Here is a 24601-nt window from a genome sequence, read left to right on the forward strand (position 1 = left end):
TGCCTTAGTGCCTCCCTCCTTCTGACATTGTAAAGGAACCCTAACTTTATTACTTTTTTTAATAGTAAGATATATATATGTATGTATGTATATGTTTTTTGTCCTCAGATGAGGTTTGAAGTGTCTGTGTGGTGCAGCTGGTCTGGTCTGTCTCTGTACAGTCGAGGCTGCACCCACCTGTAAAAGGTGGAAGCTCACCAGGACATGCACACCTCACAAGTTCCCGGCTCTCTCGACTCGGTAGAAGACGGGTTTCTTGGAGAAGGGGAGGGCAGTGAGGCACAGTCCCCCGTCCCCCGACGCCCCTCGCGATGCCCCTCCTTCTTCGACTAACCCTCTGCATAGGAGCCGTGAGAGCCAGGAACTTGTGAGTTTTGTATGTCCACTCAGGCATCATTCATACCTGATCTGTAGGAAGTTCCTGTCAGAAGGAGGGGGCACCGCGAGGGCGTCGAGGGGCGGAAGGCGGTGCCTTAGTGCCTCCCTCCTTCTGACATTGTAAAGGAACCCTAACTTTATTCCTTTTTTAATAGTAAGATATATATATGTATGTATGTATATGTTTTTTGTCCTCAGATGAGGTTTGAAGTGTCTGTGTGGTGCAGCTGGTCTAGTCTGTCTCTGTACAGTCGAGGCTGCACCCACCTGTAAAAGGTGGAGGCTCACCAGGACATGCACACCTCACAAGTTCCCGGCTCTCTCGACTCGGTAGAAGACGGGTTTCTTGGAGAAGGGGAGGGCAGTGAGGCACAGTCCCCCGTCCCCCGACGCCCCTCGCGATGCCCCTCCTTCTTCGACTAACCCTCTGCATAGGAGCCGTGAGAGCCAGGAACTTGTGAGTTTTGTATGTCCACTCAGGCATCATTCATACCTGGTCTGTAGGAAGTTCCTGTCAGAAGGAGGGGGCACCGCGAGGGCGTCGAGGGGCGGAAGGCGGTGCCTTAGTGCCTCCCTCCTTCTGACATTGTAAAGGAACCCTAACTTTATTACTTTTTTTAATAGTAAGATATATATATGTATGTATGTATATGTTTTTTGTCCTCAGATGAGGTTTGAAGTGTCTGTGTGGTGCAGCTGGTCTGGTCTGTCTCTGTACAGTCGAGGCTGCACCCACCTGTAAAAGGTGGAGGCTCACCAGGACATGCACACCTCGCAAGTTCCCGGCTCTCTCGACTCGGTTGAAGACGGGTTTCTTGGAGAAGGGGAGGGCAGTAAGGCACAGTCCCCCGTCCCCCGTCGCCCCTCGCGATGCCCCTCCTTCTTCGACTAACCCTCTGCAGAGGAGCCGTGAGAGCCAGGAACTTGTGAGTTTTGTATGTCCACTCAGGCATCATTCATACCTGGTCTGTAGGAAGTTCCTGTCAGAAGGAGGGGGCACCGCGAGGGCGTCGAGGGGCGGAAGGCGGTGCCTTAGTGCCTCCCTCCTTCTGACATTGTAAAGGAACCCTAACTTTATTATTTTTTTAATAGTAAGATATATATATGTATGTATGTATATGTTTTTTGTCCTCAGATGAGGTTTGAAGTGTCTGTGTGGTGCAGCTGGTCTGGTCTGTCTCTGTACAGTCGAGGCTGCACCCACCTGTAAAAGGTGGAGGCTCACCAGGACATGCACACCTCGCAAGTTCCCGGCTCTCTCGACTCGGTTGAAGACGGGTTTCTTGGAGAAGGGGAGGGCAGTGAGGCACAGTCCCCCGTCCCCCGACGCCCCTCGCGATGCCCCTCCTTCTTCGACTAACCCTCTGCATAGGAGCCGTGAGAGCCAGGAACTTGTGAGTTTTGTATGTCCACTCAGGCATCATTCATACCTGGTCTGTAGGAAGTTCCTGTCAGAAGGAGGGGGCACCGCGAGGGCGTCGAGGGGCGGAAGGCGGTGCCTTAGTGCCTCCCTCCTTCTGACATTGTAAAGGAACCCTAACTTTATTACTTTTTTTAATAGTAAGATATATATATGTATGTATGTATATGTTTTTTGTCCTCAGATGAGGTTTGAAGTGTCTGTGTGGTGCAGCTGGTCTGGTCTGTCTCTGTACAGTCGAGGCTGCACCCACCTGTAAAAGGTGGAAGCTCACCAGGACATGCACACCTCACAAGTTCCCGGCTCTCTCGACTCGGTAGAAGACGGGTTTCTTGGAGAAGGGGAGGGCAGTGAGGCACAGTCCCCCGTCCCCCGACGCCCCTCGCGATGCCCCTCCTTCTTCGACTAACCCTCTGCATAGGAGCCGTGAGAGCCAGGAACTTGTGAGTTTTGTATGTCCACTCAGGCATCATTCATACCTGATCTGTAGGAAGTTCCTGTCAGAAGGAGGGGGCACCGCGAGGGCGTCGAGGGGCGGAAGGCGGTGCCTTAGTGCCTCCCTCCTTCTGACATTGTAAAGGAACCCTAACTTTATTCCTTTTTTAATAGTAAGATATATATATGTATGTATGTATATGTTTTTTGTCCTCAGATGAGGTTTGAAGTGTCTGTGTGGTGCAGCTGGTCTAGTCTGTCTCTGTACAGTCGAGGCTGCACCCACCTGTAAAAGGTGGAGGCTCACCAGGACATGCACACCTCACAAGTTCCCGGCTCTCTCGACTCGGTAGAAGACGGGTTTCTTGGAGAAGGGGAGGGCAGTGAGGCACAGTCCCCCGTCCCCCGACGCCCCTCGCGATGCCCCTCCTTCTTCGACTAACCCTCTGCATAGGAGCCGTGAGAGCCAGGAACTTGTGAGTTTTGTATGTCCACTCAGGCATCATTCATACCTGGTCTGTAGGAAGTTCCTGTCAGAAGGAGGGGGCACCGCGAGGGCGTCGAGGGGCGGAAGGCGGTGCCTTAGTGCCTCCCTCCTTCTGACATTGTAAAGGAACCCTAACTTTATTACTTTTTTTAATAGTAAGATATATATATGTATGTATGTATATGTTTTTTGTCCTCAGATGAGGTTTGAAGTGTCTGTGTGGTGCAGCTGGTCTGGTCTGTCTCTGTACAGTCGAGGCTGCACCCACCTGTAAAAGGTGGAGGCTCACCAGGACATGCACACCTCGCAAGTTCCCGGCTCTCTCGACTCGGTTGAAGACGGGTTTCTTGGAGAAGGGGAGGGCAGTAAGGCACAGTCCCCCGTCCCCCGTCGCCCCTCGCGATGCCCCTCCTTCTTCGACTAACCCTCTGCAGAGGAGCCGTGAGAGCCAGGAACTTGTGAGTTTTGTATGTCCACTCAGGCATCATTCATACCTGGTCTGTAGGAAGTTCCTGTCAGAAGGAGGGGGCACCGCGAGGGCGTCGAGGGGCGGAAGGCGGTGCCTTAGTGCCTCCCTCCTTCTGACATTGTAAAGGAACCCTAACTTTATTACTTTTTTTAATAGTAAGATATATATATGTATGTATGTATATGTTTTTTGTCCTCAGATGAGGTTTGAAGTGTCTGTGTGGTGCAGCTGGTCTGGTCTGTCTCTGTACAGTCGAGGCTGCACCCACCTGTAAAAGGTGGAGGCTCACCAGGACATGCACACCTCGCAAGTTCCCGGCTCTCTCGACTCGGTTGAAGACGGGTTTCTTGGAGAAGGGGAGGGCAGTAAGGCACAGTCCCCCGTCCCCCGTCGCCCCTCGCGATGCCCCTCCTTCTTCGACTAACCCTCTGCATAGGAGCCGTGAGAGCCAGGAACTTGTGAGTTTTGTATGTCCACTCAGGCATCATTCATACCTGGTCTGTAGGAAGTTCCTGTCAGAAGGAGGGGGCACCGCGAGGGCGTCGAGGGGCGGAAGGCGGTGCCTTAGTGCCTCCCTCCTTCTGACATTGTAAAGGAACCCTAACTTTATTACTTTTTTTAATAGTAAGATATATATATGTATGTATGTATATGTTTTTTGTCCTCAGATGAGGTTTGAAGTGTCTGTGTGGTGCAGCTGGTCTGGTCTGTCTCTGTACAGTCGAGGCTGCACCCACCTGTAAAAGGTGGAGGCTCACCAGGACATGCACACCTCACAAGTTCCCGGCTCTCTCGACTCGGTAGAAGACGGGTTTCTTGGAGAAGGGGAGGGCAGTGAGGCACAGTCCCCCGTCCCCCGACGCCCCTCGCGATGCCCCTCCTTCTTCGACTAACCCTCTGCAGAGGAGCCGTGAGAGCCAGGAACTTGTGAGTTTTGTATGTCCACTCAGGCATCATTCATACCTGGTCTGTAGGAAGTTCCTGTCAGAAGGAGGATGGACAGTGAACATTTTAAGCCCACTCGGCAGCGACAGATGGCCACCCCTTCCTGAGCCTGGTTCTGTCGGAGGTTTCTCCCCGTTAAAAGGGAGTTTTTCCTCCCCACCGTCGCCAAGTGCTTGCTCATAGGGGATTTTTTGGGCTTTTTTCTTAAAACCAACCGCTGATAAGTTCACTGGCATCAAGTTTAGGACTCTGCAAATATTTAAATGGATAATTCGTCATCAAGTGAGGAATGATCCATTTAAATCATATTTGAGAGTCAGATATATTTGTATATAAATATGATTTGTTGGACAATAAGGCCAATCACAGACTAATTTGGACAATTGGGAAAAATTAAATAAATAAAAAAAATTGGATAAAATGCATGTGTCATTGTTTCATATTGATTTCAAATAACATACCATTTGATTTCAACATATTTTTGTTACACTTGCAGTGGTGTTATTTTGTTATGATCCTGTTCATTTTAAATATAAATATAAATCATCTAAATAGAAATGGAAAACTAGAAAAATTAAAAATATAGCTTTACTAATCTGAAAGTTATTTGTCATTGGAGCCATCATTCCCACAGTGGAAACACATTATTTCATATTATGTTCAATTCAGTAGTTAAAAGTATAAAATTTAATAATGTCTATTTTTAGTTTACTTTGTTAATAAACACATTTTTTAGTATTTTAGAAACACTAACATCATACATATCCAAATATGAAGCAATGTTTTAACTCCCGTTTACATACAGACCTGTGGCCAACTTTATAAACCATTTTGAATTTTTTCCAGCTGAGGCGTTCAAAATAGATATACTTTTGATTGTCACAGTGTTATTTGGGCAGCTGCCTGCCTAATATAACATAACATCACCACAATATTTTACATTAAATGAGGAAATGTATCTTTGTTTCCTCAGCTAAGACTGCTTGGTTGCTGTAGCTTGTGTTTATGTTGAGAGTGACATCTGATTTAAAAGCAAGAAGCAAAAGCCACTGAGCACCATCAGTCAGCACAGAGGCAATGCTACAAATTTAAGGAACGAAGGTCAATTCTTTGTGTGTGTACATGCACAGAGCACATGTGCACACGGTTGTGCAGATTAACTCACAGATGTATATGACAACTCACGTTTGTGGCATTGACATTGTTTTCCAATCTTAAATGTAATACATACATTTCCGTCATTGGCCATAATTCTTGCAAGGAAGGGACTCAAAGGTCACAAGTTATTAAATAAAATTAATTAAACACACCATTAAAAGAAGTTCACTATTCACTCCTTAAACATCATAGCTAGCAGCAGTTATTTATATCTATGAAAGAGAGAGCTTAATTGTTTGATTAAGCTTGATTGGAATGTCAGCTCCACACTGGCTGGTTGATTAAATGAGTTGGGGGAGCAAAAGTAAAATGAGCTACTTGTGGGATACTATTTAACTTGGGTTGGGTTGGGTAAGCTGCTCATTTTACTTTTCAGATGGTGTCAAGCCTGGCAGTTTGGTGTAATTGTTAGCCTAGTAATTCATAGTAATATATTTCTCACACACAACCTCAACCTCTGCCTCTCCATGTGAGCAGAGACGCAGAAGCATCTTGTTTCTACAGGAAGTCTGATTAAAATCTGAGGCATTGATATGGTGTACAAGATTAAAGAATATAAAACTGATATTACTAAACCTGATTTCCTTCCATCTATTTTCTGCTGCTTATCTGAGTCCGGTCATGATGCCCAGACGTCCCCCTCCCCAGCCACCTACTCCTGCTCTTCCTGGAGAACAGTGAGCCGCCACTCTGGTGCCTTTCGGTGTAAACGAGTAGCTTTCCAAATAACTCAGCTCTTCATCATGTTTCTAAGGCAGAGCTCAGACATCCTTCAGAAGATGCTCATTTGTGTCAGATTTTAGTCATAGGTAAAGGTATGACTGTAGACTGACGGGTAAATCAACAGGGATCAATACCCTGCTCCTCTTTTTTCCAATACAAGTTCCTCTATCAAATCATTTTTTGACACTTGAGTCAGCAGTCCAAGCAGACATGTCCAGAAGTTCCTTTTCCCACTTAAGTGGTATTTATGGTCACACAAATGCGTCTGACAACAGACAGGCAGCGAATACTGGGATACCACGGCGAGCCGGCCAAGATACATAATGTGTCCCAATGTGTCCAGTGTGTGTTTGGTCTGCCCTTACCAGCTCGTCTAGGAGACATTCTGGAGGCCTCCTATTTCAGATGCCAGTCAAACCACCTACACTGGCTCCTTTCCTTTCTGTGAATGATCACAGTTGAGGAGGAGAAGCTATGCTGTCCCCTGGTATGGTCTCCCCAAGGCAACTGGTTCTTGATGAGGGGCCAAACTTAAGTACAATTCAAAAGACCAAAGTTACTAGCCTGGGACCAGTACTGGGGAGGTTTCTTTTTTTTCCAGAACAGCTGATAGCTGTGCCCCATGAGTTCAGCTTAAAATATCCACACAGGTACTTCGTCCTCCCTCGGGTGGGCAGAGAGCTTTGTGGTCCAGGTGGTGGTCCAGTCCCCGGCTGCTTTAGCTGGCTTTAGAAAAAACCTGAAATTAGAATTAAAACTGTTTGTACCTTCACCTGTGTTACTTACAGTGATATGTTATGTAATTTGTTAACTGTCTCTTTAAGCTTTCAGCAGCTGGAGGGTGAGCGTTTGTTAAAAATAGTCTGTGTGAAAATAGGCAGGCGGTGAACTCGAGCCTGTGATACGTTTTTAATGTCAGGCTGTGACCACAAACACCAGAGTGGTCATCAGCATTCAGATCAGCTGATAGTAACCAGAAACGGCTTTATGGTCATTCTCTTAATTGTTATTGGCGTTTTCTTTTATTTGACTTGTGTAAAATAATAAAAAGCTGATTTGGGTTCATTTCATAAGCAAATCAAATAACTTAATACAACAGAAATAAACTGACAGAGTAATGGAAAATAAAAAATTATAAATGTGGCCCTAAGCTACACGGATCACTGGCCACAATTCATTCAGCTGGAGGTCTTTTTTTTTTTTAAAGTTAATTTTAAATAGAAATAAATGTGGGCAAGAAATTAAAACTAAATAGGGAGCAAGCCTGAACCCTAAAGGCTTTACTAAGTGTTAATTATGCAGGTTTAGACATGGGCTGATTTGTAAGCTTGTGATAAACCTTAAATAAGTATATATGTATATTTTTGTCTGTTCCCTTGAAACACATGCAGGTTCTGCAGGAGTTTCACCAGCAGCTGTTTGTGCAGAAGAACATGGCGTTCCAGCAAGCACCAGACTTCATGTTCCAGCCTGTCGACTCAGACACGGTAAATACTGATGTTTTTCTCTTTTTATTCATTATTAAATGCATAAAATATCACATGTGATTGCTTTTAGTGATTATTGGGGAAAATAAACTCGTATTTGTTATGCATGGAATGAAATCCCCAACCTTAAAAATTTAGAACTTAACATGATTTCTCTAAAATGTTCAAGTAAAACTTGAAGAATAATTTTTGAAACTATTAAAATCCAAATCTCAAAGTGTTTGGGTTGCTTTTAATACAAATTTTGTAGCATAAAATAAGGTACGTGTTTGACTAATTTAGTTGGCAGGAGGTGTTGATCAGTTTACCGGAAAATCAATTTCTACAGAAAGGTGAAGTGAAAATGTGGATCCTTCAGGTTTGAACTGCACAGGTTGGAAACCACAGATAAAATGCTGTAAAGAAAACAGATCAGAGGAGATTGTTGAGAAGTGGAACAAAGCTCAACGGATGACAGATTAATTTGTTTAGACAACAATCAATACAAAATCAGACGAGTGGAACAAGCAGCTCACGGGCATCCTGAAAGCTGAGCTGGCCGGGCCACGTGGCCACAAAAGCCCGGACTGGACTCGGCTCAGGACCTTGATGCTCAAAGCGGCTTTAGGCAGAGCAGATCCACCATTTTGGTCCAGAGTTAAACATCTCAACAATACCAGATGCAGAAAAGATTTGTTGTTTTTAGACATTCATGATCACTGGATTATCAAGCTTGAGAAGCTGGGGGTTGACTTTTCCTCTAAATTGATGCACAAACAGGAAAAAATGTTCAAATTTTTCTAATTTTCTAAAAATTTGTAAGTAACAGACAAAGTAGCTCCATTGTTTGAGTGTCAATAATCTGTCTGCGCTGAAATAAACGACTAATTTAAATAGATTTTAATCACAAAAGTGCTGCACACACATTATGGAACAGTCTGGGTAAGAAGTCAAAGCAGGAAACATAATAAGTCCTGCGTGATTGGTCTTTATCTTTGTTAGTCTGAACTATGAGCCTGAAGGCAGAACAGTGAACTCTTGACTTTGTACTGTACTCCTCGCCCTGCACAGGAACTTAGATTATTTCCCATTTTTAGTTTTTATTTACAGATGTGTCGTCTCATTTCCTCACCGTGGGACTATTTCCAGCTCGTGTTTGTTCCGACTTTATCAGACTGTTTATCTTCCTAAATAAATGCACAACCTCTACTTTTAATTTGCACTTCAGTACACACACACACACACACACACACATATATATATATATATATATATATATACATATATACACACACCTTTTAAAAAGCATATCTTAACTAGTCGCTGTCCTAAACACAGAGGAATATCTGCACAATATAATGACATTTTCCATTTTTATTGTTAATGCACACCACGCACTTATTCCTCTGAACTTCACACTTCCAGGAAGTGTAAACAGATAAACGCGTGCTTTAAAGATTGTCTCAGCTCATTGTCCTCACTGCTAAATGACCTGTGATTATAAGAAAAGATACAGACACAGTAATCTGGAAAAGACTGTCACTGTTTTCCATTTACTTTTGCTTCCAAGCTCTCGTTTTGTCTTGTGCTTTAAATCAAAGAGTTTCGCCTCGTTTTAGAAGTCCAAACACTTGTTGTTTATTCATCTTGAGCCATAAGGTTATGAAAAGAGACATAGTATCTGCAGTCTTCTTTATCTGTGATTACCTGGTCTATTTCAGTCATTTTAGAGGCCATCAAAATCCATCCGGCAGCATCAGGCAAAATCTACCTAACTGATATCTGACAGATGCCAGCTAGAAGATGATCCTGGTATAAATATGGAGAAGTTTCATTTGCACTCACTTGGTAGCACACATGTTAAGAGCTTTGAGAGTTCTACTCAAAATGCTGTATTCGCCGGTGAATTAATAGAAAACACACAAAACATCCGGCAGCACCGATGTTTGCTTCTGTTTCTCCACATCATAGAGATTAAATTGGTGCAGGATTGCTGTTTGAAACTACTTGAAACAACTCAAAGTTGATTAAAGGAAACAAGATTTTGGCTTTAGATTGTGGCATGTGGGTTAAAGTTGATTATTTGCAGTTTTTTTGTTTGTTTGTTTTTTACCAGAGCTTTAATGTGTTTTTCCAGCCCTGTTAATTTCACATAGATATCTCCTGTACTTATAAAATTATGAATCTTCAAAAGCGCAGTTGAAAAAGTTTTACATTTCAACCCACCACTATGCACTTTCTGCGCCTATAATTCATAAAAATGTACTAAAGTTATTACACATATATATTCAGCTGATTGTAACGGGGTCATGTGGGGTCATGTGTGTGTGGAATGACCCAGGATTTTTATTTTATAAAACACCCGCAGGTCTGAACCTCCCTTTCTACATGATAGCCCTGTGCAACAGGTCATGTAACATGTAACAGGCCTTTAAAGTTAGGTAAGAAGTTTACAGAAAATCAAATGCTGCTGTTCACCTCATGATTGCCACAATATGGCTGGTGAAATGATGCTGCTGAGATAACTTTCCAGAGTTGCTAAATTCTTCCTTCCTTCCTTCTTTGCTTCCCTCCGACTGTTTTGCATCTGTTACGCTCTCAGCTTTATGGATTTCTCAGTTCAACTTGACTGCCTGGATTGTTTTTCAGTGCCAGTTCAGGTCTGAAACCTCTGCTGTGGTCAAAATCTGCCCTGGGAGCTGTACTTTAGGTGATAAAAGTAGATATGCGTATATAAAATACACATCCTAAACTCCTTTACGAGTCCCATTGCTGACATGGGTGCAATTCAGGTGCAATATTTTATGTATATTTACTTAGGTGATTATCTTTTCATATACAGATATAGTGTTTTAATGGGGTATTTATTTTAATGAATATAATCATACATAAAAATGTGAGCAATATCATTTATATAGATCTGTTTTAGTGCTGTGATGTCTGTGTGCATTGTCTGTGTTTCCAGGCCAGAAACCGTAGCGGACAGGTGGGCTACGTCCCAGAGAAATACCTGCAGCTGCCCTCTTCCAACAGCCTGCTGAGCATGCTGCAGTCGCTGGCCGCGCTGGACGCCCGATCCCATTCCTCCAGCAACTCCACCGAACCTGAAACCGAACTCCCAACCGGCTCCGTCAACGGAGACTCCAGTGGTGAGATCCGCCTCCACCAGATAATATCGGAGTTTTGATTTCCTGCTTTGTTTAATACCCTCGTTGCCACTGTCTGTGTTGCAGTTTCATTCGCAAAGGCTTTGTACGACTACGCGGGACAAACGGAAGATGAGCTGTCGTTCCCAGAAGGCGCCATCATCCGCATCCTGAGCAGAGAGACCCACGAGGACGATGGCTTCTGGGAGGGCGAGTTTAACGGCGTTGTTGGTGTGTTCCCCACAGTTCTTGTGGAGGATCTCACCGTGACCAGCGAGAATGGAGATGGGCAAAGAGACGGCAGCGCACAGGTAGGCTCACGCTAGGGCTGCACGATTAATCGTTAGTAAATCGCGATCTCGATTCATACTTATGTGCGATCTCATTTCCAAATGACAACGATTTAAAAAAAAAAAAAGACGACGACGATTGTACCGCATTTTGATCCGGGACGTAATCTGCATGAAAACAAGCGCTCACTCTTCCTGCTCAGCAAATGACAAGGGCGGAGCCTTATACCACGTGATACAGAAGCTGTGCCGTGTGATGCTAAAATTAGCAGGGAAAAAACAACGGAGAACACGTCAGGGATGACGAGAAAGTGACAGGAGAAAATCCGTCCCGGTCAACCACCCAAACATCAATAACGGGAACCTTATACAGCGCTTCCCTATACCCGTCGAACTTCCGCAGGCACAAAGAAATTACGGAGGCTATTACTTATCACCTGACCAAAGATATGGCTCCCATCAACACTGTGCAAAACGAGGGATTTAGGAAAATGATCAACACCCTAGACCACAGGTGTCGAACTCCAGGCCTCGAGGGCCGGTGTCCTGCAGGTTTTAGATGTGTCCTTGATCCAACACAGCTGATTTAAATGGCTAAAATACCTCCTCAACATGTCTCAAAGTTCTCCAGAAGCCTGGTAATGAACTAATCATTTGATTCAGTTGTGTTGACCCAGGGTGATATCTAAAACCTGCAAGACACCGGCCCTCGAGGCCTGGAGTTCGACACCTCTGCCCTAGACAAACGCTACACAGTGCTGTCCCGCAACTATTTTTCTATTGTTGCACTACCTGCTCTATACACGCAGTGTCGAGCAACGGTGGAGACGGAATTTCAAGCAGTACAACATTTTGCGGCAACCACAAAACGTGAGACATTTGTTGTTTTTATGTTTATTTATTGTTTTTATGTTCAGTTTCAACTGTTACGAAGTTGATGTGCAGTTAATAAGTGCAATAAATATTTATATTGGAAAAGAAAATCGTGAGAGAATCGTGATCTCAATTCTAAGCCAAAAAATCGTGATTCTCATTTTATGCAAAATCGTGCAGCCCTAGCTCACGCTGACTTAAATTTCATGTTCTACACAATTAAAGTTCTTCTGGTTGAACGTACACACACTGTGTCCCCCCCTGGATCAGCTGCCTCTACATCAGCGCAGTACAAATCTACTGTAGCAACTTATTTGTGACACTAAGTCCTGTGTTGTTAAATAATTTATTTCTTTTTATTTTATATAAAATATTAAAGTTTGCACACCTGTCCACTGTTTGTGTTGAAGGCTTCCCTGTCCACACTCTCTCAGTGCGACCGCTCCCCTCGTGGTCCCTTCCAGCCGGGACCTCTCCACAGCAGCCCCCTTCAGACCCCCACCGTGTCCTCTCCAGTGTCGAGTCCCTGCAGCGCCACAGCCTCTCCCATTGGCCGACCACCCTCCTATCACAACGGACACCACAGACCGCCGCCGGCTCCACACAAAAGCCCCTTTCACAGTAAGAATCTCTGGTTTGTCTGTGAGTGGTTATCTGTAAGAAAAAAGGCCGGTGTGAATAATAATCTGCCTCCTCTGCCCTCTTCAGGTCCAGCACAAAGCTCCCCCCAACCCCCCAAATACCCGGAGAGCAGCGGTGTCACCATCCGACCCGTGAGTAAAACCTTCTGTGGTGACGTAAATGACAGCAGACTTTTTTATCTTCATTTTAACTGAGCTGGTGGATTTTTACAGGTACGTGCCGCACCTCCACCCCAGAAGCAGCATCCTCGCAGGCAGGTGAAGCGGCGAGAGGAGGTTGAGATCACACTGGTGTGAAGGCGGCACCCCCTCGAGCAGGGACTCGTAAAAACACTCCCAAAGGAAACCCAAGGAAACTTAAAAACTCCTGAAGACGCCTGGAGACGGAAGAAGCCCCCCCACTCGGAGAAGGAACACCGCTGCGCCTTTTTCTTTTAACTTCCCGTTTAGTGTTCTCGTTTCTCAACACTACTTTACCCAGAGTTTGTACAAGGCTTCATTCTCACCCCCGAACAGTTAATAAGGTGATAACGAGCAAAAGAAGTTGATAGAAAAGTTAACATCATTTTATCCGTTAGTAAAAATCAGCGTGTTTGGACTCGCTGGCTGATATTTTAATTTAGGGAGTCGAGCTCATTCGTTCCCTTGCAGAGAGCTCAATGTGGTATCATTCATCAGTTCGAGCAGCCAGTTTGGTTCTAAAGAACATGCAGCTGACTGAATGAGGCGTTTCATGATATTTAACGCACCGACAGCATAAAACAGAGTCGTTAGCTGATGAGCAGACCCTGGATTTTCTGTTGTTTGAGACTCGGTCATAGCAGCGTTTCATGTTAAAGTAAAACATGTTAGACTGGACTGACCTTGACCTTTGAGAGGTCAAACTGAAGGAAGCGTTTGTGTTTTACCTTCATTTTTCTGTTTATGAACAAAGACACGAGTCTGCAGAACATATCGTCGATCAGGCCTCTGTTCCCTAGATTTAGACACATTTCACACCCCTTCAGTGAGTCTTGATAATTTCAGCTGTGTTCTGAAATGAGAAACTGAACCCTTGAACACATCAGGGAACTGTTCACAGAGGTCCCAGAGACCTCTATAGGACCAGAAGTCTTTTACAGACGCAGGGGTCGCCCCCTGGTGGCCTGTAAATAGAGTACAGTTTTTTTTTGTTGCTTCACTTTTCCAACCTGGCAGCTGTGTCAATGTTCTGATGTCTGTGGTCCTTTTTGGCAGTGACGTCATTCCCGAGTTTGTGTATTCCTGCAGGAAAGTCAGAAAAGCAAAGTAAGATGGGATTTATTTTAGCTGCAGCACGTTCATTGATAGAATGTGGTAAGTGCTTAGCGTGTGGCTTATATCATGAGTCACAAATACAGGTGAGTGACAGAGCAGATTATGTTCATGTTCTCTGTCACCATCTTGGATTGTTGAGGCTGCTCTGACTTTCCAAGAAGGAAATACTAGTTGAGGGGGAGTTCCAGATGAAAATTACTACTGGGAGCTCAGGAATTCCGACTTCCGACTCAATCTGGAATGCACCGTAAGCCAAGGGCCAACAAGACAACAGCAGATATTTTGACGTCGCCCCCTGGTGACAGGACAAGGTTACAGCACCATTGTACAACCACACCGTTGCCTTCAGTGACCTTGCTTTTTAGGTGTAACCACTTTTCTGTATCTCTGTTGACACTTAATCGCAAAAAAAAATGTTGTTTGAAGTCAAAATACAAAGAAATTGTGAGCAGTAATGGGCAAAAATAGTCTGATAATCGCTAATTACATCATCAGCAAACCATAAATCAATTTTCTGTTTTCACCTGAGCGATCTTTAGGCTGCCCGTGCTCCACACGGGTATTGCACATGTTTTCACTTCTTTTTTGGCTTCATTAGTCGATTATGTTTAAGATAAACTGCCTCCTGGCTCCGGTTTCACATTAAAGTCTCTGCAAGAAAACAGATAAGTTCTTCCTTCAGCTCGCCGGAAAACATCACTTCTAACTGATCGTGTTATGGATGCCTTAGCTGCAGAATTTCTCCTCGTTTATGGATTGAAGAAAGAATTTTTTATGTTATAGTTATGATTTCGCCCCCGTTGTGTCTCACGTCGTAGCTCTTTGTTACCACCATCAGATTCACGTCTATGCAACAGAGCTGCACTTGTGAGCAAACCAAAAGTCTCGAAAAGAGGCTGGTCCTCTCCGCCGACACACGTGACCGCTCGCGGTTACACAAACAAGGGAAAAGTGGCAATTTTTACCTGTGATTGTTTTGGATCCCTTATCTTTTTTCCCCTTTTAATGTTTAGGAAAAGTTTAAAGTGGGAAACATAGCACGTAAACACACAAACACACAGTCTAACTCTTTTGTTTTTATGTTGCATAATACAGAAAAAAACTGTTTTTACGACACTAATGATGCCAGTAACAGTCGCTGTTGGGGAGGACAGTTTACACTGAGCATGTGCAGTTTAAAGATGCCTTTTATTTTTAAGGAGGAAACCATCCTGAGCTGCTAGCTGTCCAGTTTAAAATCTATAGTGAAGCACTTTCTGATGTCTTCTTATTCCTTTTCAGTATTGTGGATGTTTTGTTCAATATTTCCTGTTTGATGTTTGTTTACCAGCCGTATTGGTATCAATACTTCCTGTTATTTAGCCGTAAATAGCCATTGTAGTGTCTTTGATTGAGATATGACTTATCGATCGTATTGATAGTTTACGGAGAGCTTAGAGATGGATATCTGTGCAAGTAATGGCACACCTTTTTTGTTTTTAGAATTAGGATTTTAAGAAAACAAAAACAATTAAACTGTAGCTGAATCTGATCAGAGGAAAAGAGGTATCCGTCAGCCGTGACGCTGCGTTCTCGTTGATCTCCTTGAGATCTGAATGACATCAAACTTATTTTTGAAGTTTGCATTTACCCTGTTGTATTAAAAGAATAACTAAAGTTTCTTTTCCATTAGAGAATTTTTTGTTAACCTGTTTACTGGTCTTGATTATGCATCAAGTCAGAATCTGAAATTCATTTTTTTTAAAAAGGACGTAAAAACTCCCACGTTTTACAGCGTCGGCTATGCGGAGGCCGCCAGGCGTCGTATTTACACACCCATGGATGTTTAACTGTATTTATTGTGTACAAATAAATGTGAAATAAAGATAGCTTAAATGGAACAAGACTCTGTTTTAACTCTTAATTCCTGCATCCACCTTTTTTATAATATATTATTTTAAAATAATGTGTTACATGACTACGCAGAAGGATGTTTCAGCTCAGTATATAGCAAATATAAAAAATATAAATAATTCTTAATTTTAAAATAAACATTAATCTGATGATTAAAAAAATTATTGGACAAAAAGTACATGGAAAAAAGAACTCGGTGAAATAGAAAAAATAAAGTTCAATATCTTGAAAATCAAATAGAATACAAGCTTTGTTTTCTTCTTTGTTTTCTGTATTTATCTGTTTGTATAAGACAAACAGTTTATCATAAGTAACTGAAAGTCTTTCAGCTCTTCGAAGAAAAACTGATGGGATCCAACAAATAAACATAACTAAAAACTGCAGCCTCAAAAGTAAAACTCATTTGTTGCTGATAACGAACGCAAATCCAAAGTGTTGTTGTTCCCACCCCAGAGCAGCAGGTGGCAGCAGCACGATACAAAGGAACTGTACTGTACTGGGATTTCTGTTCGTTTATTTATTTTTTTCCAAACAAAGAAGCCGTTTTTAACGTAAACTGTTGATGATGATGCCAGTAACAGTCGCTGTTGGGGAGGACAGTTTACACTGAGCATGTGCAGTTTTAAGATGCCTTTTATTTTTAACCCTTGTGCTCCCCTTCGGGGCAGCCCCTGACCCCGGGGGTCCCAAAGTACCCCACCCTCAGTAGAGACAGGTGAATGAAAATGAAAGAAACAGAATGATCATTTGGGGTCGAAGAGTGCCCCAGAGCGATTCTAATGGGTTCGTCAGGGGATCAGGAAAGAAAACGTAGCACTTGGGGGCCACGCACAGAAGCTGCTGCGGCAGCGTGGGGGTCATTGATACCCCAGTACATAAAAATGAAGTATAATCACAATAATGATAATAATAAGAAGAAGAAGAAAAAGAAGAATACAACACACAGACGCTTCTGAGTTTTATTTTATTTGAAATTATACGATACAACTGAGGCAATCTGGAAGGCCATACCTTTTAGGGACATGCGCAATAGGGAGGGTGCGTTTTTAAAATGCCCCCCCTCCCCCCCGGGGCTGTATTTTTGATTACAATATCAACAAACTGTCCGTGTTTCAGGTGCTCGGTGCTGTACAGCGCCTTCTGTGGCTGTGAATACATGATCAGGAGACGTTGAATGGAAGGAATGAAACGCGGCATGAGGAGTCTTTTCCTGATGCTGTAATAATGTTCAGCGTAAAAGTCATCCTCCAAGTGTCACAGCGGGATGGAACGGACACACGCGCAGGCTCTGAGTTGGGAAACACAAGAATCTTTATTACAGCACTCCAGGTGATGTATTTACAGAGGTGAGGGGGAAGCCGGGCTCCGGGGGTCCACACACAAAGGGAAAAGACGCTGAAAGTCCACACGCACTCCGTCCACTCCTCACGCTCCTCTCCACACTCCACAGAAAACACGATGACGTACTCCACTCCTCGCACACTCAATCACTCAGGAAACACAGGGGTTGGTCCAGGGAATGCGGGTCGGCAACGGTCCAGCGACGAGAAACACAGAGCTGCCGTCTTATAAAGGAGCTGGAACACTCTCGTAACGAGCCACAGGTGCATGATGGCGACCAGGTGCGTGGACCAAGGGCAGAAGCCCACAGGTGAGCGCCGCCCTGGCAGAGGGAGGAGGGAAAGAGAGGAAGGGAGAGAACAGGAACAAAATGAACAACATATGTAGCCATACTGAGCCGACTGGGTAGGCACAGGGACCCTGACACCAAGACTCGCAGACACTCGTGTTGTCTCTGGCTGGGGTGATTGGTCTTGCACCCGTTGCATGCTTCGGTGCGGTACTCGTTGATCACTAGGTCGAGTAGGTGATACACCTACGCAGTTTTCACGGTATCGACGAGTAAAGAAGACGCCCAACCGTCAAGCTCGGCGTCTTTAACTGAGAATATCCAAGGGCTCCACCGAGCCCCATGAGAACATAAGATGTAAAGTACGCTCCTGTGCCAAATAATCCCAGGGAAGCGAGGCGGAAGAATTTACACCGCTCCTTCAATTCGATCCTCCCCTCTTCTTCCCTTTTTCTTTGTTCTTCCTCCTTTCTCCTCTTCAGCCTTTCTCCTTCGAGTTTCTTCTGGGCCGCCTTATGCATCTCGTTGGTGTAGTGGTTTCCTCCATTGAAATCCACCATTTCATCTATTTCATCCAAAAGACAGCCCCAGAGTGTCGATCACAGCGATATTTCTTCCGTCTTCGCCCTCTGCCTCTTTTCTGAGACAGCCGTCGGTGACAGACTCAGGCGAAACATCTTCTTTGAAAGCGTTCGCATCCCCCAGGATGGTGTTTCCGGATGCACCCCTTCCCGATCCTGTTTTACCGACCAGAAGGAGTCTCAGTTCTTCACGGGTCGCAGAGCCTGCGGGGTTGGGGAAATGATAGTAACATTTGAATCATTCTAGAAAAAAAAAACATAAAACACTACGTTACACTAGGCTATTCTTTTGTTATCTTTGTATTGATGTTGACAGCAAGCAGTTTGTCCACATAAAGCGAGTACCACAAGCAGCACACAACCCTGGGATTGCACTTTACCTTTGTATCGATGTTGACAGCGAGCAGTTTGCCCACATAACGCCAGTAGCACAAGCAGCACACATCCCTGGATCCGGCCTTTGGTCGCCAACATTTTCAGTAAGCTAAGAAAAGAAGAAAGAAAAAAGAGGTGAAATTAAGGCACATTCAAGGAAAGTATTTCAGATCAGATTAGCAAGTTAAACCACACTGAAAATACACGTTGAATAAACCATGGCCCCAAACTGGTTGGTTGTCCCATGTGTTTCCCCCATAGCTGCTCCGGGCGCACACACAATGAGCCCTGGTTTCACGACGCAGGCGTAGCAACAACCTCCTTCTACTCCTCACTGCCTCCTGTATGTGTGTGTGTGTGTGTGTGTGTGTGTGTGTGTGTGTAGGAGGCACTGGGTTCCTCACAGACGGTGGTGTTCGCGAAACCCACCCTCCCCAAAGCTAAGGGCTCGCCAGCGAGGCGCGTGAGAGCGAGGAAAATGTTTTAAAAAAGGGAAAGGAGGATGAGGAGACACTGAGGGTCGAGGTCTAAACGGAAGGCTGTGTTCAGGTAACCCGCCCTCCGCAGACCTAAGCGTATGCTAGCGAGGCTCTTGAGAACGATGTAGAGGGAGCAAGGATGAGGAGGAGGCAAGGAGTGTCTGAAGTCCAAACGGAGGGCGATGTTCGCGTAATAGGCAGGCCACATAGCTGGTCTTTCACTAGCGAGGCGGATGAGAACAAAGGAGAGGGAGCAAGAAGGACGAGGGGCATGGAGAGCCCCAGGTCCAACTGGAGGGCGGTGTTCACGTAATAGGCAGGCCAAGCAGCTGCTCTTTCACTAGCGAGGCGCTTGAGAACGATGTAGAGGGAGTAAGGAGTACGAGGAGCAACGGAGAGCCCGAGGTCCAACTAGAGGGCAGTGTTTGCGAAACCGGGCATCCGCAGACCTAAGCGTACGCTCGCGAAGAGCATAAACGGAGGGCCGTGTTCACATAATGGGCAGGCCAAACGGCTGCTCTTTCACTAGCGAGGCACTTGAGAACGATAAGAGGGAGCAAGGAGGATGAGGAGCAACGGAGACCCCGAGGTCCAACTGGAGGGCAGAGTTCGTGTAATAGGTAGGCCAAACAGCTTCTCTTTCACTAGCGAGGAGCATGAGAGAGATGAAGAGGGAGCAAGGAGGACGAGGAGGCATGGAGAGCCCGAGGTCCAACTGGAGGGTGGTGTTCGTGTAATAGGCAGGCCACACAGCTGCTTTTTCACTAGCGAGGCGCATGAAAACGAAGGAGAAGGAGCAAGGAGGACGAGGAGCAATGGAGATCCCGAGGTCCTCACCGAAAGGGGTGTTCGCGAAACCGGCCCTCCACAGACCTAAGCATACACTAGCGAGGAGCATAAACGGAGGACGGTGTTCGCGTAATAGGCAGGCCAAACAGCTGCGCTTTCACTAGCGAGGCCCTTGAGAACGATGTAGAGGGAGCAAGGAGTACGAGGAGCAATGCAGAGCCCGAGGTCCAACTGGAGGTCAGTGTTCGCGTAATAGGAAGGCCAAACAGCTTCTCTTTCACTAGCGAGGCGCATGACAACGGTAGAGAAGGAGAAAGGAGGACGAGGAGCAATGGAGAGCCCGATGTCCTCAGCGAAGGGGGTGTTCGCAAAACCGGCCCTCCGCAGACCTAAGCGCATGCTAGCGAGGAGTATAAACGGAGGGCGGTGTTCGCGTAATAGGCAGGCCAAACAGCTGCGCTTTCACTAGCGAGGCACTTGAGAATGATGGGGAGAGAGCAAGGAGGACACGGAGGCACGGAAAGCCCGAGGTCCTCACCGACGGGGGTGTTCGCGAAACCCGCCCTCCGCAGACCTATGTGTACGCTAGCGAGGAGCATCAGAACGATGTAAAGGGAGCATAGATGAGGAGGAGGCAAGGAGTGTCTGAAGTCCAAACAGAGAGTGGTGTTCGCGTAATAGGCAGGCCAAGCAGCTGCTCTTTCACTAGCGAGGCGCAGGAGAACGATGGAGAAGGAGCAAGGAGGACGAGGAGCAACGGAGAGCTCGATGTCCTCACCGACGGCGGTTTTCGCAAAACCCACCCTCTGCAAACCTAAGCGTACTCTAGCGAGGAGCGTGACAAGGATGTAGAGGGAGCAAGGAGGACGAGGAGGCTCGGAGAGCCTGAGGTCCAACTGGAGGGCGGTGTTTGCGTAATAGGCAGGCCAAGCAGCTGCTCTTTCACTAGCGAGGCGCAGGAGAACGATGGAGAAGGAGCAAGGAAGACGAGGAGCAACGGAGAGCCCATGGTCCTCACTTAGGCCCATTTACGCGTAACCCAAGGCCCATCCGGCAAAGCGCTCACCTGCGAGGAGCAGGAGAACGGAGCAGAAGGAGGTCGCAGGACAGGGAGGCAGGGAGAGTCCGAAGTCCTCACTTAGGCCGGTTTACGCGAACACTGCCAAGAAGGAGACATTGATGATGATGATGATGAGGTGAAGTTGAGAGTTGTTTGCTCCGGCGGTTCGGGGTCCCTCCAGACCCCAGTGTTTGCCATCGTAACTTACGAATGTGCATTGGGGTTGCGAAATACCCCATCGCGATTACAAAGGGGTCACAGTGTACCCACGGAGCAGAGAGCACCCCCGGTCCTCATGAAGGCCGGTTTACGCGTAACTCGGGGCCCATTCGGCTAAGCGCTTGCCTGCGAGGAGCAAGAGAATGGAGCAGAAGGAGGAAGGAGAACTAGGAGGCTGTGAGAGTCCGAGGTCCTCACTTAGGCCGGTTTACGCATAACCCGGGGCCCGTCCGGCTAAGCCCTCCCCTGCGAGGAGCAGGAGAACCGAGGAGCAGGAGGTAGGAGGACTGGGATGTTGGAGGCGTCCGAGGTCCTCATGGAGGCAAGTTTACGCGAACACTGCCCTCTGCAAAGCTAAGCGTCCGACAGCGAGGCACAGGAGAACCGAGGAGAAGGAGGAAGGAGGACGGGGACTCAGGGAGAGTCTGAGGTCCTCACTTAGGCTGGTTTACGCGAACACTCTCGAGAAGGAGACGACGATGATGATGATGATGATGTGAAGTTGAGAATTGTTGCCATGGTGCTTGGGGGTCCCTCCAGACCCCAGTGTTTGCCATCGTAACTTACGAATGTCCATTGGGGTTGCGAAATACCCCATCGTGGGTACACTTTGACCCCATAGTAATCGTGGAGTAGAGCGCATCCCCGGTCCTCGCGAAGGCTGGTTTACGCGTAACCCGAGGCCCATAAGGCTAAGCACTCACCTGCGAGGAGCAGGAGAAAGGAACAGAAGGAGGTAGGAGGACTAGAAGAAAGGGGGAGTCCGAGGTCCTCACGGAGGCCTGTTTTCGCGTAACCTGGGTCCCATCCGGCTAAGCGCTCGCCTGCGAGGAGCAGGAGAACGGAGCAGAACGAAGAAGGAGGACGCTGAGGCAGGGAGAGTCCGAGGTCCTCACTGAGGCCCGTTTACGCAAACACTGCCGAAAAGGAGACGATGATGATGATGATGTGAAGTTGAGAGTTGTTTCCTCCGGCGGTTCGGGGTCCCTCCAGACCCCAGTGTTAGCCATCGTAACTTACGAATGTGCATTGGGGTTGCGAAATACCCCATCGCGATTACTAAGGGGTCACAGTGTACTCACGGAGTAGAAAGCACCCCCAGTCCTCGCGAAGGCCGGTTTACGCGTAACCCGGGGCCCAGCAGCTAAGCGCTTGCCTGCGAGGAGCAGGAGAACGGAACAGAAGGAGGTAGGAGGACTAGGAGGCAGGGAGAGTTTGAGGTCCCCGCTTAGGCCGGTTTACGTGTAACCCGGGGCTCATCCAGCTAAGTGCTCGCCTTCGAGGAGCAGGAGAACAGAGCAGAAGGAGGTAGGAGGACAAGGACGCAGGAGGAGTCCGAGGTCCTCATGGAGGCCGGTTTATGCGAACACTGCCCTTTGCAAAGCTAAGCGTCCGACAGCGAGGAGCAGGAGAACCGAGGAGAAGGAGGACGCTGAGGCAGGGAGAGTCCGAGGTCCTCACTTAGGCCGGTTTACGCATAACCTGGGGCCCATCCGGCTAAGCGCTCTCCTGCGAGGAGCAGGAGAACGGAGCAGAAAGAGGAAGAGGCAGGGAGAGTCCAAGGTCCTCGTTTAGGGTGGTTTACGCGAACACTACCGAGAAGGAGAAGATGATGATGATGATGATGATGTGAAGTTGAGAGTTGTTTCCTCCGACGTTTCGGGGTCCCTCCAGACCCCAGTGTTTGCCATCGTAACTTACGAATGTGCATTGGGGTTGCAAAATACCCCATCGCGATTCCTAAGGGGTCACACAGTACCCACGGAACACAGAGCGCCCGAGGTCCCGAGTTAGGTCTGTTTACGCGTAACTCGGGGCCCATCCGGCAAAGCGCTCACCTGCAAGGCGCAGGAGAACGGAGCAGAAGGAGGAAGGAGGACTAGGAGGCAGGGAGAGTCCGAGGTCCTCACTTGGGCCGGTTTACGTGTAACCTGGGCCCGTCCGGCTAAGCCCTCCCCTGCGAGGAGCAGGAGAACCGAGGAGCAGGAGGTAGGAGGACAAGGATGCAGGGGGCGTCCGAGGTCCTCATAGAGGCCAGTTTACGCGAACACTGCCCTCTGCAAAGCTAAGCGTCCGACAGCGAGGCACAGGAGAACCGAGGAGATTGAGGGAGGACTAGGAGGCAGGTAGTGTCCGAGGTCCTTACTTAGGCCGGTTTACACGAACACTGCCAAAAAGGAGACGATGATGATGATGATGATGATCTGAAGTTGAGAGTTGTTTCCTCCGACGTTTCGGGGTCCCTCCAGACCCCAGTGTTTGTCATCGTAACTTACGAATGTGCATTGGGGTTGCGAAATACCCCATCGCCATTACTAAGGGGTCACAGTGTACCCCCAGTCCTTGCGAAGGCTGGTTTACGCGTAACTTGGGGCCCACCCGGCTAAGCGCTTGCCTGCGAGGAGCAGGAGAATGGAGCAGAAGGAGGTAGGAAGGCGGCAGGGAGAGTCTGAGGCCCTCAAGGAGGGCGGTTTACGCGAACTCTGCCCTCTGTAAAGCCAAGCGTCCAACAGCGAGGCCCAGGAGAACTGAGGAGAGGGCCGGTTTACGTGAAGACTACCCTCTGTAAAGCTGAGCGTTTGCAAGCGCAGGGTAGAAGGACCAAGGAGAAGGAGACGACGATGATGATGATGATGATGATGATTATGTGAAGTTGAGAGACGTTTGCTCTGGTGGTTCGGGGTCCCTCGAGACCCCAGTATTTGCCATCGTAACTTACGAATGTGGTGTGGGGTGGCGAAATACCCCATCATGATCACTAAGGGGTCACAGAGTACCCACGGAGCACGGAGCGCCCGCGGTCCCCACTTGGGCCGGTTTACGCGTAACCCGGGGCCCATCCGGCTAAGCGCTCGCCTGCGGGGAGCAGGAGAACTGGGGAGAAGGAGGAAGGTCAAGGAGGAACGGAGAGTCCGAGGTCCTCACTGAGGCCGGTGTACGCGAACACTCTCGAGAAGGAGACGATGATGATGATGATGATGATGATGTGAAGTTGAGAGTTGTTGCCGTGGCGCTTTGGGGTCCCTCCAGACCCCAAGGTTTGACATCGTAACTTACACGATCGATGGAGGGTTACAACCAATTAGGTGCCTTTGTCCGACGCTGTGACGAGACCCGCTATAGCCGGGGGTCCGCCTGACCCCCATCTGCCCCCACCGCGAACTGGCGCCCTGTTTCGCGACGAGACCTGGGTCCGCGCTGCCGGGGTCTGCGTGACCCCCCCCTCTTCTTTTTTTTTTGGTCCAGGGCGCACAAGGGTTAATGGAGGAAACATTAGCATCATTTTTCACAGTACAAACTCTGAAAAAAAGTGGTGTAAGTAGGCATACAAATGTGTGATGTAGCTGCCTGGATCAATATGTGAAGGAAATGACCAAAAATATTTTCTCTTGTGCAATGATGTGAAATGCTAATTTTATATAGAAAGTTACAATATTGTCTCAAATCACACCTACCCTTTAAAAGAGAAGTATTGGTTGGTAAATTAGCATATCCTGATATAATTCAGTCAAGTGTAACAAAGGTCTTAACTGTGTCAAAAATCATTTAAATGTGATCATCAGCAGAAAGAGGAAGTAAGATGCCATAATTTTGACAAAAGTTCTTTAATCCCTAAAAAAAATATCTCAGACATAATTAGGCAAGTAATTGCATATTTTACCACATATGCATTTAAAAATGGAGAATTTTTTTTTTTTATCTTTCGCTACTTCACCTTTCTCGTGTTTCTGTTTCTCAGAGGCAGAGCCGGGAAGTAACAAAGTACAAATATTTCGTTACTTATTTAAGTGGAATTTTCAGGTATTTGTACTTTACTTGAGTATTTATTTTTCTGACAACTTTTTGCT

The 24601-nt window shown here is 46.8% G+C and overlaps 1 protein-coding gene across 1 annotated transcript; it reads left to right on the top strand.

Moving 5' to 3' along the window:
- The first annotated feature begins 5655 nt into the window (after positions 1 to 5655).
- LOC146375007 (F-BAR and double SH3 domains protein 2-like) lies at positions 5656 to 10953 on the top strand. The gene is made up of 4 exons (XM_084949243.1): positions 5656 to 5969; positions 7407 to 7502; positions 10447 to 10630; positions 10715 to 10953. Exons 1-4 carry the CDS (start codon positions 5826 to 5828, stop codon positions 10951 to 10953), a joined length of 663 nt encoding a protein of 220 aa, XP_084805369.1. The 5' UTR covers positions 5656 to 5825.
- The last annotated feature ends 13648 nt before the right edge of the window (positions 10954 to 24601 follow it).

This window comes from Perissodus microlepis, chromosome 13 (genome assembly GCF_051167445.1).
Source record: "Perissodus microlepis isolate ML-2025 ecotype Zambia chromosome 13, ASM5116744v1, whole genome shotgun sequence".
Classification (NCBI taxonomy): domain Eukaryota; kingdom Metazoa; phylum Chordata; class Actinopteri; order Cichliformes; family Cichlidae; genus Perissodus; species Perissodus microlepis.